Here is a 21,213-nt window from a genome sequence, read left to right as displayed (position 1 = left end):
TTTCATGACTTGTTTTTAAGATGTTACTATTGTATAAACATGTTTTCCGTTCGGGCAATAAATTTGCATTTAATATAAGCATTTACAAGCAATAAAATCCCACTTGGTATTCGGATTTGTACTTAAAACACTTTTCGAAATTTGGACGCTTTCTCCTCCGGAACATTTGATCTTATTATTATTTTTTTTTTAGGGATCTCCTGATAAATCTTTCTTTTGTTCATATTTTGACCTAGTTTTAATTAATTTGAGTTTGAATCATGATTAAGCTGACATGTTGGTATTTTCCCTTTTTAAAAGCCTGCACAACGAGGTTTACACTCCAGTATGATTCAATGATGATCTTACCGATATGATTAAATTACACAACAAAAACTTATAAATATAGAAATAGAACCAGAGAATGAATCCTGGGTTGTTGGTCTTGTCCATCAAAGTCTGTCACAAATTCTGTGTTTAATAAATGGAAAAATAAACACAGGTGTATTAAATTTTGATATATTTATTAACAAATGTACGTGTACATATATTCATTCTCAAGTGACTGAAATAAATGTTCTTGGCTGTACAACTATCATCCACCCTTACATACATAAACTGGTAGACAGACAGAAAGGCAGACAAACAGGCTGGCAAATACAATTACGAAATGACGAGAGACCCACTGGCTAAAATACTAATATTTATAATAAGACTAAAACTGCGATTTGTGCGGTTGACATGGTTACCTGTCGATCTAATGAATAATAGGCATGCGGGTCCTTGATCTCGGTATCATATTTTTAATGTGTAAACACAGAGAACACCTACCACTAGCGCTGTCTGTTTTAATTCATAACTATATGGCGTAATCTTTCTGGTCTATTTCGACCTGGATATTAGTATACAGCGTCCCCCTGGTTATATTTAACACTTTATATTTCAGACTGTTGATCCCGTCAGTTTTCATTCTCATAGTAGCAGCGGCTAGCAACGTCATCCTGAAGTAAACATGGCGCATATTTTAGAAATACACAACGCCACGGGACAAAATAACAAGGGAGATAATATCGACATAAAGGAACCTGAATTCAGACACAAATTGTTTGAAGCTATGGCAATAATAACAAATGAAACTAATGAAATTAAACCGAGGCCCCTTAGAAAGTACAACGATAATAAGACAAGTCATAGACAAGTGTTAGAAAGAGAAAATGGATATGATACAATTTGGTTCGTTATCTGGGTCTGCTCTATCGGCACTGGTCTTATCTTGATGGACGAAACTGCTAGGTCATCTCGAGCAAAGGCGACAGTGCAGGTGACGGTGTAGTATCTAGAGCAAGGGTGACGGAGCATTATCTAGAGCAAGGGTGTAGGAGCAGTACCTAGAGCAAGAGTGACAGAGAATTATCTAGAGCAAGAACGACGGAGCAGTACCTAGAGCAAGAGTGACAGAGAATTATCTAGAGCAAGGCGAAGGAGCAGTATCTAAACAAAAGACGACTGAGCAGTATCAAGAGAAAAGGAAACGGAGCATTATCTCGAGCAAAGTCAAGGGAACGGTTTACAGAGCAAGGGCGACGGAGCATTTACAAGAGCATATCGACGAAGCAGTATCTCTAGGAAAGGTAACGGAACAATATCTATATCAAGGGGCATTGGAGCAGTATCTGGAGGAAGGGTGACTGTATCAAAAGAACAATAATTTGTTCAATGATTATACAAAAGATGACAAGTGAATAGCACCTTTATCATAAACTTAGCGTTAGATACAGTAGTGTCAAACAATGAATCAAATTGCAGTATAGAGCTGGTTCGTCCCTCTGGGACTCTTCACTGAAGATAAGTGCTAAAATTTGGAAGCGATTGAAAAAAAATCAAAAGGCATCGAAAGAAAAGTAATAATTTAGGTAATTGGTAATTTCACTAATTGTATTCTTACATGCCCATATAGGAAAAGTCTTTTAGTCAACATAAACACAATCTACTGTGAATCAATAATTTGCCGCAATAGATTATATTTCGCGTTCATTCATTATCAAATGGATTGACAGTATATAGTAAGTGTCATGGAATGCTGTAATCAAACGTACCTTTTAGGATTAGGCATATTGTGTTTTTCTTTGGTATGTTTTATCATCTTGTAGCGCGAAATCGTCATACTGTATCTTTGTATCTTCAAAGAGGCATTCCTTAATCTGAATACAAGGATAAATATGAATTATTACAAAATCAGAATAAAAAATTATCCAGCACTTGTGAGTCTGAATCACTTGTAGATTAAAACATCTTTCTAGCGGCTTATTCCTTTATTTACAGAAGAAAATACTGACATTTTAACAGATTTTTTATATTCGACCTCAAAATCGGCGAAAGTAAAAACAAATATGAACAAAACAAAGATTCACAAGGAAACTCCTAAAAACATACAAGGAGAATAAGACCATGTGTTTCGGAAGATCAATTTTTTTCCCTCATCGACGTCACCCACTTTGTAAATTCTGGTGAATCAGAGTAAGTAATATCATGCTTCTTAATCAAAATAAGTGAAACAACAATGGTATGACTAGCTATGTTAATGATTATCAAACACATCCAACTCCAAATCGTACCACAACAAGCCAAACATTTTCATAATCTTAAACCCGATTATGTCATTTGACAGTTGCCGATATTGTGCACGGAAATTTTAATATTTAGAACAGTCTCTGAATAACCATCATCTGCGACATGTAAGCACCATAGTTGAGCGTGCTGAGCCCCTTTCCTTTATGTACATACAAGTGAGACGACACATCAATAATTGGTGTTTAGACACAATACCTGACAGATAAGTCGTCATCTTCACCACCCCAACCAAAGTATAAGTTGGAGAAACCATTTATTATTTCAACATCATTTCGTCGTAGTTGAGTGACTCCACCGGCAATGGATTGATAGGGCAGCCTTGAAGGATAAGGATATTAGATTCAGTATAAAGTGGTAGATAGTGATATTGATTGTAGATAGTATGATACATTTTGTCGTTATGTATGGCGTTTTGTGGTACATTTTGTCGTTATGTATGGCGTTTTGTGGTACATTTTGTTGTTATGTGTGGTGTTTTGTAGTATATTTTGTTGTTATGTTTGATGTTTTGTGGTACATTTTGTCGTTGTGTATGGTGTTTTGTGGTACATTTTATCGTTTTATAAGGTGTTTTGTGGTACATTTGTCATTATGTATGCTGTTTTAAGGTAGATTATCTGTTATGTGTGGTGTTTGGTGTTATATTTTGTTGTTATGTGTGGTGTTTTGTAGTATATTTTGTTGTTATGTTTGGTGTTTTGTGGTACATTTTGTCGTTGTGTATGCTATTTTGTGATACATTTTTGTTGTTATGTGTGCCGTTTTGTGGTATATTTTCTTGTGTGTTGGTTAAGAGTGTTTCCGGTTTTGTGTCGGTTAAGTTATATTTTTGTCATTGTGTGATTTTTTGTGTGATATTTTTATAATGTGCTGTATTTTCTGTTGAATTTTGACCTTGTACATTGATTTTATGTGCATTTTATCGTGAGCTGTTTCTTGTGTTAAACTTTGTCATGGTGTGTTGTTTTGTGGTATATTTTGTCATTGTGTGCTGTGTACATTCTGCTGTTATGTGCTAGTTAAACCATATTCTCATCGTTCTACTTTCGTTTTCGGGTGTATTTTGGCATTGTGTGTTGTTTCATTTGTTTTCTTATTTTGTAGTTTCTTTTTGTTTTTATCTTTATGTATGTGTTGGAATTAAGGTGCATTTTTCATTGCTTTCTGTGGTACTTTTTGTTGTCAGGCGTTAGTTTTCATTTCGTTATGTGTGTACATTTGCTTTAGAAATGTCTTTACATGATTTGAAGATGTTGTTATGCATTATTTTTTATGGAATGTTTTGCTTTATTGGTACATTTTGTCACAATTGATGCCATATTTTCATTTTGTGTACAAGTTTCATTTGTCCTTCTTCAACGTTACGAATTCAGTTACGCAATGCCGAATTTGTGTTAACGTTACGCATTACAAATGTAGTCAAAATCATTGTGCTAAGCCTTTATACAAACATCTGGATACTCATGTTGCACTATCATCCAATCACATTATAAGTCAAGTACCTATAGTTGAATTTATCTATGGCTGCTGAGAGGTGACGTGGACCATTTCCACAACCGTAGTAGATACGATCGTCTTCGGGAATGAGGTCAACGTCATGGAAAACAAAACATCTGAACTGTTCAGATTTCATTGCCTCGACGTATCCAATATTCATCAGAAGTCCTCTGTTGAACGTATTCGTTCCAGCCTGAAAAGAAAGCATAGCTATTCTATAACGGTCTCCATCATTTGGTAGTTATCCATCATAGTCCTTCAAAATTATGTTCTTATTTTTTGTTAATGCATAAACCTTCACATTTCACTTCTTCATATCTGTAAAACACACGTGAACCAACTATAGAGTAAATGTTGGATAAAACGCCAGACCTCACGGGAAAATGATTCATTTGTTACGAATGTCGTGAAATTATGGACTTCTTTGTGTCACATTGAAGTTACGCAATTTCGCGATTTAAATTCTGTATCCTAAAATCAAGTGACCCATCTTGTGGATGTGGTACCCCAACTGAAACAGATCAACATTTCTTTTTTGACTGCCCTAGATATAATAACCCTAGACAAAGTTTATAACAAACCCTTTGTTTATAACAATAAATCATTGTTTGATGCTGTAGTTAACAATATTGATGATACAGAAAAGGCTTTAATGTCCAATGTTTGATATATATTGATATGAATTGAACTTATAGAACAAATCTAAAACTAAGACAAAATAGAATTTGTAAAAATTGATATCCTTCCATAGATATAGTCAATTCAACTTTCATTTATCATGAGATGAATGCCGGTTAATAGTTATTTACTTGTTTCCCTATTATTATTTGTTCTTTCTGATTTATTCACAATATTTCAGTTAGTACTTATAATGAGGAAACAACTCTGAATAAATAGTTCTCTATCTTGGTCTAAATATCCTTTTTATTTAGAATAATAATCCCTTGATATCAGAAAAAATGTGCATTATGTGTACTTGCTCCCTCACTAAAGTGGGAGAGGGCTTTTGTATGTATGTATGTGTGCGTGTGTGTGTATTTATGTATGTGTGTGTGTGTGTGAATGTATGTATGTATGTATGTATGTATGTATGTATGTATGTATGTATGTATGTATGTATGTATGTATGTATGTATGTATGTGCGTGTGTGTGTATGTATGTATGTGTGTGTATATGTGTGTAGGTGTGTGTGTATGTGTGTGTATGTATGTGTGTGTATGTATATATGTGTGTATGCTTGTTTATATGTATGTATTTGTGTATATATATGTATGTATGTATGTATGTATGTATGTATGTATGTATGTATGTATGTATGTATGTATGTATGTATGTATGTATGTATGTATGTATGTATGTATGTATGTATGTATGTATGTATGTATGTTTATGGTGTATGGTGTATTATGTTTTTTTTTACCGCCACTTTTATATGCCTGCTGTCTATTCCTATTAATAATTTTTAAATGAAGTGGCCTCGCAAAAAATCGTATAATAACCACGTGTACTCCTAATTCTGTAGTCTATCACTGAAAGTATCAATTGTATACACCAGTATTTTATTTAGGTGGTATAATGCAAATGTATTTTTAGACAACTAACTGTAATAGTAATATAAACGCTGATATATACAAACTATTTCAGAGTTATTAGTTTTTGATAGTGTGAAACCAGGCGTTAGATCGCTAGGATGATAAAAACACTATATGGTTTTCGATTAACACATGTCTCAATCACGTGCTAAACATAGTAACTGTGTTTCATCAATTATTAAAATCCGACACATTTGCAGTGAATACTTTAAAATGAACAATATTGAACTGTTTCTACAGTATGATAGTGATGGAGCTTTTTGATTTCTTATGTTAGTTTCTATCCATGCAATCGTCCTACTAGAATTCGTACACAGGGGTTCATGAACCGTGACAAAAGTATTTACAAATACACGCTATACCACAGTGTTCCGCTTTTTGAACAGCATGTGGCCTGACCCTGGTGATACAATCGCCCTTACATATACGGTATATTGAATATAAGGCAGCAAGGAAACATGTTCAAGAACTTTATTTTACTTTTTATTTTTTTAAACTTTTTTTATAGAATCATCCGGCTAGAACACCTTAGATTAAAATTTGTATTGTTTTGTCTCGTTTCAGAATATTTATTGATATAAACAATCAATATGATTAGACAACATGGTGGTCAGACATAAACATAATACATCATAAGCATACAATTATACACACAAAGATACATACATACATACATACATACATACATACAAACTTTACATCACATACATTCAATCATAAAGTTTGTGTTGACAGACTAATTAATTTTGTATTTTTTGTATATTTGTTTTATTGTTATTTAGTTTTATTTTATGAGAATGAAATTAAAATGCGACACCACATACCTCGAAAATGAAATAAAAACAAGTAAAAACATTACTTATTTCATGACTAAAACAACATTAACCTTTTCTTTCTATCTATAAATATTCATAAGCAACCGTAGAGCAAGGGATGAGACACAGCTTATAACACCGTATCCTGTTCACGTTAAGAACAACCATGTGAAGCATCAAACAACTCACCTTCATCATATAGTTTTAGTGTGTGATTATCTTACCTGTTCGATAACGAAGATAGTATAGTTCAGCTGTTGTCTCGTCAACATTGGATGGAGATTGTAGAGAAGCGTACGTAAATGTGATGCCCTGTTTCGGTAGGGTATCACTATAGCCACTCGTTGGTTAGTTCGACATTCCTGAGGTTCGAAGTGTCCACCTGGCTTTAGATATTTAAGTTCCAGCTCCATTTTTTCCAAAGATGGGGAATTTTTGTATGTTGCTAGAGGACCAACTATCAACATGCAACCATTAGATTAATACGATATTCAAACAAAATTCAAAGAATTAACAAAATGGTAATGAAAATAAAACCATTTTCAAAAATATAATTGTTCAATTGTATCAGTCTGTTGTTAATGCATGATAAGGTATCGAAAATTGCCAAACTTATTTCAATTTTTAATGAATAGTTTTATCTTACAGACGTACATATCAAATTCATTTACCGTCATTTGTTTAATTTGTTTATAGAACCGATAATACAAAGGTCCAATGTCCGTTTGTCTAAGTTTATATACTTACATGTATTTTCATTCATTTTGCGTAAAATAGAAAATACTCCAGAGCATAAATTGACAGTGGGACCCAATGTTGCATCAGAAATATTAGTTTTTGGCCAAATGAAGTTACGAAGACGTATCTTTTTAAAAATCCTTTTTATTTCATTTTCATAGAAGTGAAAAGGAATCTTTGTAACCAATTTTGTGCCATTTGTAAATAAAACTCAGTTTTGAATAAATAGTGTTTTTCTCTCTACACTGTAGGTGTTTTTCAGTGTTGGCAGCTTTGGGAAGGAAGTGGTGAAATGCGATAAGGAATAAACACAGAATCAATTAAAGTTAAGCATTTATTCATAAATTATCTCTGAAACATGAAAAAATGTAACATGACGAAAACACACATTGTTCAGGGTTACAGGTATACTCCGGCTTTAGGAGATGATTGAAATAATGACGATTTATCCAAGTACAGCCATGGAACTTCGCTTGACCTCCTGATTACTTAAGCTCTAAAGAATTGTACAAAACGTACATAACTGTATATCACTATTAAAGGATTTTTTTATAGGCAAATGTATATACCAATTAACTTAGTAAATTGCAACTCATAGTTGTCACGTTATGATAATGCTCGTATATATATATATGTACAATACTAAGCCGCTGTACGTTACATTGTGCCAGTATTTACAATTTTTAAATCTGACACACTTAGGATATATATGTATGAAATACAGATAACATCATATGATAAACGACAGATTGACTACACATATTACATAGTTCAGTTTTTTATTAGAAAGTATTATATCTGGGCAATTCGTTTCAGTGCCAGTTCTCGATTTAAAATTGATAGTTCAACAATATGTTCATTAGATCTAGAAAATAAAATACTAACCAAGTCTTGGTGGGTTTGGTGGACATTCAGGTAAGTAGTCCGTCCAGTTAGAATCTCCATGAGTCGCATCGGTTATCACAGACATAACTTTCATTTCGTTTGCCATTTCCAGATGTTTCCGTATTGCTCCACTGTAATTCTTGATCAGTACTATGTTATTGTACAATCGAATATTTTGAGTTTGTGCCGAACAATAAAATATAACTTGAATAACTATGAACGCTGTTAATAGTATAATGCAAACTCTTATTATAAGATCCAGTTTGGAAGCCATATTTTTTTCAGTATCTCAGTTTGCTGTCAGGTAATTTATTCATAATTGTATTTCTGTCGACAATTCAGAGTAGCCGGGGTCACGTTTGGTTAGCCAAGTATTGCTTACAAACGGGATGTGAGATCAGCTTCGGATATCTTTGATAGATTTAATGTGTTTTTAAAATACCGCAGTAGTATGGACTATAATCATTTGGTGGATGATTAATACATGTTGGCATATTGCTAAGGATCACTTTCAATTTGTTTTCATAAAAGTTGAAAATAGTCTTTAAAAAAAAAGAGCAGTTATATGAACAATGTACATAGTATATTGTATTTGTAAGCCAGTGTCTTAACAAAAATGCAACTTCTGCAATTGACTAAGAATGTTATTTTTCACCTTTCTACTGTCAAGGGGACCCTATTTCTCAATTTATTTTTGTTAAGAAGAAACAGACATGAATAATACCAATGTAAAGGTGAATAAGCGATCAGAATAAGGACCAATAATAAAGTCAAATGTGTATTAGCAAACAGAATTAGGACAAATACCAACGTGAAAGGCGAATTAACAATCAGAATAATGGCCAATATCAAAATAAATTGTGTATCAGCAATCAGAATAATGATCAACAACAATATCGAAGGTGTAATAAGAAATAGGACCAATAACACTGTGAGAAGGGAATTAGAGATCGGAATAAGGAAAAATAATAATGGGAAAAGGGTATTAGCGATCAGAATTACATCTAATAGCAATGAGGAAAGTTTATTATCAATCAGAAATACGACCAATAACGATGTTAAAGGTGTATTAACAATCAAACATCAATAAAAAGTTGAATGTTGTATTAACAATCAGAATATTGTACGAACATTCAGAATAATGACCCATGACACTATGAATGGTGTATTATCAATCAAAATCAGGACCAATCTGAAAGATATATTATCAATCAATATTAGTATAAATAACGATGTTTAAGATATATTCACAATTAGAATAAGGACCAATAGCAATATGAAAGTTGTATTAAAAATCAGAACGAGGACAGATAACATATGGAAGGTGTATAATCAATCACAATGAAGATAAATATTTATGTTTAAGGTGTTTTAACAAGTAAAATAAGGACCAATAACAATGTGAAAGTTGCATTATCAATCAGAACGAGTATCAAACACAAAGTGGAATATGTATAATCAGTCAAAATTAGGATAAATAACGATGTTTAAGGTGTATTCACAATAAGAATAAGGACCAATAACAATGTGAAAGGTGTATTATCAGTCAGGATTAAGATAAATAATAAAGTGAAAAGTGCATTTTAAATCAGATTAATAATAAATAACAATATGAATGATGTATTAAAACTTAAAATAATGACCAATAACTCTGTTAAAGGTGTATCAACGATCAAAATAATGATCAATGATAATGTGAAAAGAGAATTATCAATCGGAATGAGGACCAATAGCAATGTAAAAAGGGGTATTCGCGATCAGAATAAGGACCATTAACGCAGTGAAAGGTGTATTAGAGATCAGATTTAGGAACAATATCAATATAGAAAATTTATTAATCAGAATAAGGAACATTAATAATGTGAAAGGTGTATAATAAATCAAAATTAGGATAAATAACGCTGTTAAAGGTGTATTATCAATCAGAATAATGACCAATAACAATGTGAAAAGGGTATTACTGATCTTCATATTTACCACATTTTATCATAACAAAGTTGTTGAAAGTTCCCATGTCTACTTTATTGTGTTCTTTCACTCATACACAAACAAATGGTATCTTGGTTAGGAAAAGTTGGGCAAGGGTTTTTTTCTTTACCATAGTAACATTACGTTTTCATTATTTTCTCAATAATTTTTTTTTCTCTCTTTCATCTTTGTCCCCCTGTGGGAAGATATTTGTTCGACAGAGGTACCACAGGTCCCAAATATTGAAATTCTACTTTTCCACCATTTTCTTCAGTTTGTCTCGCTTTATATTGCAGAAGAAATGATTTGTTAGTAACCTACATGAACAAGTCTCATTCATTTAAGCAATAAATTGTATGTGTTATCAATTTGCTTAAAATCAACAAAAGTGAACGTCTTATGAAATACTTGCAAGAAGGGCATTTCGGTAATTATATAAACTATAGTTTTTTTTATATTCTTATTTATTAGTTATATTGATGTTGCCAACAACATTTTATGCAATATTCAGCAATTAGATATTTCATTAGTTAATGAAAAAAACTTACTGTATACATAATATACAATAGAAACAGGCATAATATGGAATGGCCCACAAAAGCATTCTGTTGTCACAATTGAAAGACTCATATATGTACATGTAAGCACAATTGCCATCTAGTACTGATGTGATAAACTTGTGAATTTTAACATTGTTGTCATTTGTTTTGAACATAATAATATAATGTATGAACATAAATTAATGTTGTTAGCTGTGACATCGTTTATTTTCATCCTTTAGTTCTCGCACTTTAAATGTTTTCTGACAGATTGGATGTAGGATCATAATCTGTAGTTAGTTGCATTAAAAATTAATTAATGATGCATATTTATTAATGTTTCTTTTATAAATAATTCATGATTTTCTTTTTAGGACATTTTAAAAACCTGAAGCTTTCTTTTCGCGTCTTCAAAGAAGAAGGAATAGGGTCAAAGATAACAAAGATGATTCAACCAATTTAGCAGGTACCACACAGTTCAAGCAATATACATATCCACTATTACAGTATTATTGGTCAATAATTGGACATACATTTATATAATTACTTCTCATAGAGTAGGTACCTAAAGATGTCATGCTCAGAATTAATATCCGGTCTATATTCTAGTAAGTCATCTTCTTGAACCCAGGACTCAAAATAAATCACTCCTATCCATGGTTTTGGTGATACCTGCCTATTTCCTCAAAGCAAATTATTAATTAACTTCTGTGGGTGGTATCCTTCGACAAAACCTGAACTCCTATGGTTGGATAGATGTTTAACTGGAATAACCTTTAGTAGCTAAACAGATGAGAGTATGGCTGCAACTTCTAATAAGTAGGATTAGAACAACTATATTGAATACTGGGCAGCATGTTAGAAAAAGACCTTTGGTTTGACAAGTTTGGTTACATCGTCTTTTTAAATGTATTGTGTTATTAGTAGTTTTTTCAAAATCTGCTGAAAGACTGCTTGGTTTAAATTCTTGATTTCAACAACAATGATAGTTTATAGTTACAGACGCCATTCAAACAGATAATATACATTATATTGAACAAAACATAGCAGTTTTCAACCAGAGAGGCAGAACACAAAATTTCGTAAGCTCGGGAAAGTGGATTTTTGAGGACTGGTTATTTTGATAAGGCCATACTTTAGTATATCATGTATACGCAGCAATGTTTGCAAAATTTGTATTCCCTGTAATTGTACTTGATATCTAACCTCTTTTTTATAGTGCTTCTCTAGCCTGTTGTGAATATATATAAATTTTGTGAATATATATGAATGTTGTGAAGATATAGGATAATTACTAAAAACTTAATAGCCATAATATGAGTGTTAAAATTTTCTCTGGTTTTATCGAGAACATTCTTTTTATAATTTGGTTTTGCTATATGTCAAATCCATGCTTTATGTGCTTGTATGCACATACACCTTTATTCAGCTTTCTTATCAGATAACACATACAATGAGTAAAATATGCCGCATCATGATGTTCGGCTGGATGTGTGGTTTTGAAGTAATGGTTCAATTTAGGGAATCAAATCTTTAGATACTGCTCAAATGCAATAATATGTTCTAACTGGAACTGCAGAGAAGAATTCAGGTCCTGGACATATTGTAAGATCTGGCTGTAAATAATTCTTTTGAAAGTTTCATAATAAATGCATGCATGAGAATCACTAGCCTATAAACCTGTATATATGTGAAAGCAGTATTCTAACCTCTCTGTTGTATGTTTTAGACCTATTCAATGTGCTGATGATGCGTTCCGTTGGTTGAAACTTTGAAGAGAGGTGTTACATATTGATTATGTTGGTTATGCATTCATAGCACAAAGGAAATTACAAGATATCTCATAAACTTATAAAAAAGATTTTGTCAATATTCACACAATAGTATCACATCAAGTCATGTACCTGATTAGATTTTAATGGTCGTTGGCGAAGTTTTTTATGTCAAAGGTCTCTCTCGACCAGTTTTGAATGAAAATGCTTATGTACACGGTACTTTATGAACTCCTGAACGGATTTAGATCTAAAACCCAGACTTCTACTGTAGCGTTCTGGTGGCCTTCATTCTTTAAGGGATTCTCATCAAACTTCACACACTTATAAAACATCAAATTATTTTGAACAAGTTTGAGTGTCAGTGTTAAAAAGTGTTTTCTCTTTAGTGGCTTCATTCCTGAGAAGATTTTTATTAAACCACTTGCAAATGACCATAACACATTATTGCACAATGGTGATATATTGTCCGATTGTCGTACTTATTTTTCCATTGTTCTTTTCAAAATAAGTAACAAAGTAATTGTATACTTAACGCCAAACAGCACCACCTTTATAAATAAATATAACGTAATGGCTTGTGGGAGACGGTAAGAGACATGCATTGCACTAGCAATACTCTCTATCCTTGTTGCAGTAGTATACCCTCAGATACTTGGTATGAATAGTTTCAGTTTTAAGTGCCATTCGATAACGTTAAATTGTCATCTATATTTAAGTTTTTTGATTGATTTTGTTCGTTTGTTTGCTCTAAAAATGATTTTATATCCAAAAGTGAGGATTCATTTTACTGCCACTTTTAGGGTAAACATGCAGGTCTTGAAGTGAATGACACAATTTACCTACTCTATTCCGTCAGTGTATGTCATGACTTTACTTCAAGACGGTCCCACAAGAGTCAACGCCATTTTGTCTGTGATCATCGATTGTTGACAAATCCTGTGGCATCGTTGACACGTTCGTGGAAGAATCAAAGCACACCTGTTGGAGTCGCTTCAAGATTGGTCAAAATGTACAGAAAACTCTCATTAATAGGAAAAGATCCAAATGCCAATAACAATCAGTAATCGGTAACTTTGATACACTGAACAACCCTCTGTGCTGAAAATCAAAATTCGAAGCGGGTTCCAATATTGCGCTCCGTATGGATTCAAAACAAGAAGCGGGTGCATCATCCAATCAATGGTCTGACCGATGAAATGTCTTCTCTCCAGAGAGTTTTATTCGTAAATTAAGAATGATTAAAAATTGATTCAAACAACTGTAAGCTGGCTACCAAGAAAAAATGGAGAAGAGATGAGATTTTATGAATATGTGAGAAATGAATTATTAGTGGGATTGGGACATATATGGTATTATTTTTGTGATTGTAAGATGACGAGTTCACCTGCACATCAATGCTTTTTTTGCGACAAGACTTTGAAAATACCTTTATCACTGAAATAAATGAATCACTGTTAATAAATCACCATGGTTTAAGTAACATGTTTTGTTTTGTTGAAATGTTATAACTACTCGCATCAATGCGTTTGCCATTTGCAAGATTAAGACGTGAGCGCAGGGTGGGTCGTAATCTTGCCGGTCTGTTGATTGTTGACATATCACATGCAGGAATCTACAAGTATCTAATACTAGAAAGTCAACGTTTATATCACCAAGTTTAACTACATGCGGAATTTCATTCAAAACTGTTTCAACTGAGACACGAAAGAGGTCCCAAAAAGTGTGAGGACTATTTGGAGTTCTATACATGGAAACTGGACCTCCATCCATACAACTTGAGCGAACGGAAATTCTAAGTAATTTCTACGACACGTGCACAGGAGATATGAAGTATTCACATTAATCCCCTAACCCGGAGTTCCACGGTATCAAAATTATCTAAGAGTGCTTCATCGTCAACTATATGTAAATCAAGGTGAGTCTCTATAATACAAACGATATCAAAACCAGATGCTATGCATTCTAAATACGATAACACGCTTCTTAAACTGCGTTTGTTAAAAGCTGTATTTGTAAAATGGATGGATTGATTCCTGCAAGAGGGGTGGTAGGGCATTGGCTAGAGCTGACGCCAGAACTGGAGTAAATGAGTCCACCAAGTCGGGATTGAATAGAGTACTCTTAAATAGAGTATCCAAGTCTACATGTGTACCCTTACTAAGCTGTAGTTTGAAGGAGGACTATCCAGACAGTTCAGCCATTTAATTATTATTATAAATTATCATAAAAATTATCAACACCTTTGAACTCAAAGCGACATGCCGTCCCATTTTACTTGCGCTAGAATATTTTTCTATGGAACATGTCAGCTTGATATTTATAAAATAAAATTCTCGATGCTGGCATAATAAGACAAACTTGATGTAAAATGTTAAATTTCAATTTGATTTAATGAGCTTTCAGGAATTTAACTACTTTAAGAATTTTGCTTAATTAATAGAAAATATCGTGGGTATATTTCATCAATGAAACCATTGCAATTCTTGACGCTATTGTTTATTAGATCACGGCTTCATCTATCATCTGTGTGGTCACAAAATCAATGTACTCCATTCAAAAATGTTACAAAGCCTCATTTTAGTCTAAATGTTCAATATATAATAAGGTCAGCTCATAAGCTTTAGGTACCACCTAGAATTTACTTTATAATAGTTACGTTCATTTTCTCGTTTGATGTTGTATATGAGACTGTTTATTAAAATTTACAATAATTATGTCTGTGAAGAAATACAGCTAGATACCTCTATGGTAAATATATGTGGCCGTAAGTCACTTTCTGGTATCAATATACTGATATTCGTTGGGAAATTCACTAAATAAAGTAAATATACTGTGTCGTAAATTGTAAATATCCCCGATAAAACAATAGACACGAAGCTCGGTTCAATATAAATGAGAGACATATTACTGCAATTCACATTATCTAAATAAGGTATTCACTAGAGCTTGAAAAAGTCACAATAAATTGTGACGTCGGTGTTTAATTGTGACGTCATATCTCCCTTGTTTGTAGAGGTATTGATTTTCTGATTGTAACACATAAAGGAGAAAAACGTTCAACAATTGTTTTATTATTATTATTCGGCGAATATTTTCTTCGCTTTTTGCGAGTTGAAAATACAAGGATTTTTTTCGGATCATCTTAGATTGATGACGTCGTGTGCACGGTGTACGTACATGTCTAATCGCTGGTCCGGTTTGTATTTCACACATATATTCATAAAGAATGAGATATTTTACTAGAATGTCAATACATGGATACCTAATATCCAATACCTTATGCATGTACATTGTGCGTCTGTATTGATAAATTCCCTTATTTTAAACATACCTTAATTTACAACCATTGCCGAATCAAAGTAGGAAAATGCTTTAAACGTTTGCGTGAGATGACACATTTACAAAGGATCTATGTCCTATTCAGACTATATAGCGATACTTCAGAAAAAGCATTGCAGCACTTGCGATATCGCATTATACAGGTAAACGCATCACTATCTGTTAATCACATGATTTTTACCTCGGAGCAGCACTGACCGCCTTTTGACCTGATGTACTTTAAACGAAGATGCTGTTCTGTACGATACACACTATTCCAAAGTTACCATTAAATCCATTTTTTACTCATTTTGTTACACTCAACGAGCGCTTTATGGTATTTTTTGTTGTAATTCTAAACCAACAAGTTAACAACATTAGATAAACAAACATCCATTATTGTAAAGATCAGTAATAGCAAAACTCCATTATATAAAGTTGACTTTATTTATTCATTTATTTAAAGCGACTATAGTGTTAAAAAACACTACGAGAAAACAATACAAAACGTTCTAATTTCCAATAGCATGTTACAAAACTAAGACTTTCTGTTAATTACTGAAATTAAAAGTCACTTGAAACCATTTTTTTATTAATATCTAAAAAAAAATAAAGAATGTAAACAGTGCGGTCTTGACCTAATTCATACATTACCGCTCGTAACCCTGATGCTGCGCATGCGTATAAGCCTAGAAAGAAGCAATCTAGCGGACGCAAATACAAAAAGACGACGAGGACCTTAAAGTTACCTTACAGAAAGTGAGAGAAAGCTTAAGAGAAAGGAGTCAGACCAGAAAAGAGGACAGGCAAGAATTTATATTAGACAGGAGATCGATAGATGGCGAAAGAGGAAGGCGGATCTTGGACTGAATACGGATTCGGAATTTGCGAAGCTGCTACTTGACTGGTTAGCTTAACGTAAGCCCTATAATTACAACGTATCCGCCTGTCATTGATCATAATTCAATATCCAGTGTTTGACGCGTGAATAAGTTATGAACAACACTACTAAAAGTGTTATCTGATAAATGGTGAATAGTTGTATTTTTCGCTTGAATTTACTATCGACAACAATGGGTTTGTTGTTGACTGCAAGGTGGGGCCCAATTGGGGGTATGCGTTCTAAATGTAAAAATATAACGGTAATGGTGTTACTGTGAGACTAACGAATACCGGCTTTCTTCGTAATAAGCAGAGCATGAACATGTTTATAAACGACAATCGAGACAAACAATGTTCCGACGTCGCAAATATGTACATAAACAACACATTTGACGTTATAGGCGCGTGTATCGCTTTATTATGGATAAATTTTATTATTCATAAGCCGAATTTTCCTTTTCCCGATGTTGGAATCTAAAGTAATATCCGCTTTAACATTTCTGGCAAAAAGTATATTTACAAGAAAAGCTCAAAATCCCAATGTTCATGTCACCTACACTAGACAAAAAATATTTACACGCATCCTTCCACAATCTGTAAGAAGTTCCATTAGCTTAAAGTAAACGGAATGCAAATTTAACTGTAAAAGCTTTTAGCTATAGACATAAATCAGGACAGTGTAATCCATCGTTACGCTTATCACCGATGACAGTTTTAAACGATACAAGATGATATGTATCATTCCATAGAAAACCAATACACAACTTATTTAATTCATTTTTCACACCATCTGGTATACTCGTAACAGCAAGTGTGTACCAACATTTAAACAAAAAACAAAGATACGATAACTGTAAGGTATTACGTGTATAGTTAGGTTTCTCTGAGACCATAACTGTAAAAGCTCATCACAGAGAGCGTCAATCTTTCCCAGATATACTTCGACAATTAAAATAACATCTTTTAAAAGTTTTAATTTATTCAAGTTACATTCATTTTCAGATATTTGTCACCTACCAATACAAAGTAATTCAGTTTTTGATTTGTTTACTTTCGCATCAGACTATTGACTATATGTCTCCAAAACATTAAAGACTCCCTCAATAGATCTTTTTTTTTGAAAGGGTCAAAGTGGTATCATCAGCGTGTTGTATTGTCTGTCCAAGAGGTTCAGTAACCAAGACGTATAGTAACGCAGATATTGGACAGCCCTGCCTTACTGAATTCCGGATAGGGGAAAATTGGTTAAAAACCCTTTACAATTAACACTACTATAGATATCAGTATAAAAAAATCTTAATCCAATTTATGAAATTGGGCCAAATCCAAACTTCTCTATCACTTTTAACAGATAACCCTGGTGAACTCTGTTGAAAGCCTTTTCCTGGTCAATTTTAAGAATATATCCTTCTAATTTATTCCTTTCAAACAAGTTCATAACATCTGTAACACTGGATATATTGTCCGCTATGTCTCTGCCCAACACACAACAACTTTGGAAAGGGGAGATAATTGAAGGCAAAACCTGTTTCAGTCTATTTGATATAATTCTTGTTAGAATTTTATAATCGACGTTCAGCAGGCTAATAGGCCTTCAGTTTTTTAGGCAAACTTGTTCACCCTTATTCTTATATAACAGATTTATCACACCCAGTTTCATTGATTTAGAAACTTCCCCTTTTTTACGGATATTATCAAACAAATGCAAAAATATACTTTCAAAATCATCATAAAAATGTTTGAAAAACTCTACTGTCAGTCCGTCTTTCCCCGGACTTTTATTATTAGGTATTCAACTTAAAGCTGATTTTATTTCCTCGCTACTAATAATATCATCACATGATAAGCATTCACTTTCAGACAAATTTGTTGCAATGCATTGTAAAAAAGAATCAATTTCATCTTCACAAACTTGTACACAAGAATATAAATCTCTGTAAAAGGAATATATTACATTTAGTAGTGAATCTGTATCAGAAACTAAGTCACCATTTTTATTAGTAAGTTGTTTAATAGTTTTAAACCTTGTTTGTACTTTTCCAGTCTTAAAAAATAACCAGTATTCCTATCACCGTCAACTGCCCATTTAGACTTCGGTTTCAAAATCGCCCCATCACACTTTTCTTTTTCATACAGTTGTAAATTTTTTGAAATTTCTTATTTTATATTGTCCCACCAAATTAAAGGGTAGGTGCAATACATTTCATCCTGTTTTCTGTCAGATATAATCTTTTTAATTTTATACACAAATTCTGCTTCCAAAAAAAAAGTGTTGTTAAGAATCCATAACCATGTATCTTTCTCTAAGTTATCTAAATCAATTTTCAGTGAAACAAACGCATGGTCACTCAAAAAAGTGTCATTAAAGAACACGTTCTGGATACAACTTAATCATTCCTGGGAAACGATCAAATAATCAATTCTACTTTGACGCAAATAACCGTTTTTGATTTGTTTGGGCGAAAAAAAACAGAACAACTCTTATCTCTTCTTCTCCATGCATCAGTTAAATTAAAATAAATTCATTTTCTAAAACATTTATCAACAACATGACACGATGACCCACCTCTGTCTAAAACGACTAAGGGTGGTATCAAAATCTCTACCAAATATGATATTACCGTCCACATTACTCAACCTGGAGTTTACAAAATGAAAAAAAAAATCAGAAATTTAGAACATTTGGCGCGTAAATATTAAAAACATTTAAAATAGAACCATCAATATCAAATTTTACATGTAAAAATCCGACCCTCATGACCTTCAGAATTTATCACATATTTTTCCATATCATTACTAATCAATATTGCTACACCCTGATGACCACTGTCGTTATTAAAAGCATATTTTTTCCATTCCATTTGTCACTTATCTGACTTACAAAAGTGTCATTCCAGTGCGTCACTTATCATCAAACAATATTACAATTCTTTTCATTACACCAAACAAAATTTTATTTGATTTTAGTGATGTCTTTCAACCCATTACAGTTGAAAGATAACAAGTTAAACATAATCAATAATGCTATATCAATAATCTCTACTTTGTATACTTTTGAAAGGAAGTTCTGGGCTGTTTTTGCCGTGTTTGCACTTGCGGCGGTCTTTTAACTATTTTAGTTCTTGACTTCTTTAATTCTAAAACATCACTCCTCTCACACTGACTTCACTCCTCAGTACCAGACATATCAGACTCACCCCCATTTCAAAAACTCCCTTTCAGCCTCCCCACACTCTCATCTTCACCCATTGACAGTTTATCATCATCCTCATCAAGGGTAAGAGGGATTTCAACAACAGAATCAGTTAAAGTACTTTTAATAAGATAGAAATACGCCAGGTAAAATATGTCAAATGGAAGCAAGAAAAATATTCTTTATGTTAAAATAATTTATACCATTGTAAAGCTTGTTTATTCTTCTACCTAGCTATATGCAGGCATAAGGTAAAAAACTATCAGTTAGTTTAATAATTTAACTTTAGTGCACCACTTTCGCGCTTCTCATACAGTATCTTATATAGTATCGTCACTCGGTTAACAGCGGAAATATCACACAGTGTTTTCGTGTCGTGGGTATAAGGTGAGGAGAAACGTTGCCCATGTCTTACATGTATGGCAGCAGTAAACAGTTAAATGGCCATTTTCTGAAAAATAAGGGACACATTCCAGATAATTACACACAGTAGATTAACCGTGCAAATCAGACACATAAAAGTATATATTTTCATAAACTACACACCACATGCAGTTCTAATACACAATAGAGCATTGTCTAAATACATGTTTACTCTGTATTAAACACTGTTGAAAACCATGGTTACCACATTAAAAAACACTGAAAATAGCAAAATATTGTGATTTTTGACTGAAAGTCAGACAGAAATTTGAAGTATGACACATATCAACAATTTATCACTACATACCTGAGAGCAAAATGATTTATGTTTCAGGAAAATGTAACTCGGAAATTTTTCACAACACAACCTCGTGTCCAGACATCAGAATTTGGCTGCCAGTAAAGCTAGCTTTTTCTGTATAGGTACACTTTCGTATAATGGCCAAAATTGTAATATCAAACTAGGTACATTTTTTTTATGTAAAGCCCCAATATCCAACATCATCATGAATATACCAAATTTTGCCCCCTTTTTTTCATTTTTTCTACATGCATTTACACAGATGTTCTCTATTGTACAAAAAAATCACCCATGGCCACACCAAGAAACTTTGTACTGCTACCTTACATGTATTATCTACTTCTGAGAGAACAGCGTCCTCATCATGTACATCAACATTGTCCTGTAACACGTCCATGCTGTCACAGGGCTCTGCTACCTCATCCGTAACTGTCACGAGCTCAGACTCTTCGGTAACCTGCAGGGTATCATCGCGATCATCAGACTTCGGGCAAGCACATATAAACTTGTCACAGTTAATACAACGTTCGTCGTCTACCTCATCGCCATCACATCGACAGTCAAAGGAACCACACGTGTTACACAGGGACATCTTACGGATTGACTCTTCCTCCGCGCGCTCAGGCGTAGACATTCTACGCGGACAATCGGCTCTGACGTCACCGCAGCGCCTGCA

The 21,213-nt window shown here is 33.2% G+C and overlaps 1 protein-coding gene across 1 annotated transcript; it reads right to left on the bottom strand.

Moving 5' to 3' along the window:
- Positions 1 to 838: 838 nt before the first annotated feature.
- LOC132548117 (beta-1,4-N-acetylgalactosaminyltransferase bre-4-like) lies at positions 839 to 21,171 on the bottom strand. Its single transcript, XM_060211938.1, has 7 exons — positions 20,865 to 21,171; positions 8,139 to 8,360; positions 6,740 to 6,972; positions 4,113 to 4,300; positions 2,806 to 2,928; positions 2,076 to 2,180; positions 839 to 980 (listed from the first exon to the last, which is right to left on the bottom strand). The coding sequence occupies exons 1-7, from the start codon at positions 21,169 to 21,171 to the stop codon at positions 839 to 841; spliced, it is 1,320 nt and encodes a 439-aa protein (XP_060067921.1).
- Between the last annotated feature and the right edge of the window lie 42 nt (positions 21,172 to 21,213).

The sequence above is a fragment of the Ylistrum balloti genome, unplaced genomic scaffold, assembly GCF_031769215.1.
Source record: "Ylistrum balloti isolate Yb309-2 unplaced genomic scaffold, AGI_CSIRO_Ybal_v1 Utg370002, whole genome shotgun sequence".
NCBI lineage: Eukaryota > Metazoa > Mollusca > Bivalvia > Pectinida > Pectinidae > Ylistrum > Ylistrum balloti.
The sequence above is the reverse complement of the archived record's forward strand: the minus strand, read 5'-3'. Positions and strand labels throughout refer to the sequence as shown.

Coding starts and splice junctions, on each gene's coding strand:
- LOC132548117 (XM_060211938.1), bottom strand. CDS start 21,171: ATGTCTACGCCTGAGCGCGCGGAGGAAGAGTCAATCCGTAAGATGTCC. Junction 6,973..8,138: donor ACCAAACCCACCAAGACTTG/GTTAGTATTTTA, acceptor GCATGTTGATAG/TTGGTCCTCTAGCAACATAC. Junction 2,929..4,112: donor ATAGATAAATTCAACTATAG/GTACTTGACTTA, acceptor TTATCCTTCAAG/GCTGCCCTATCAATCCATTG.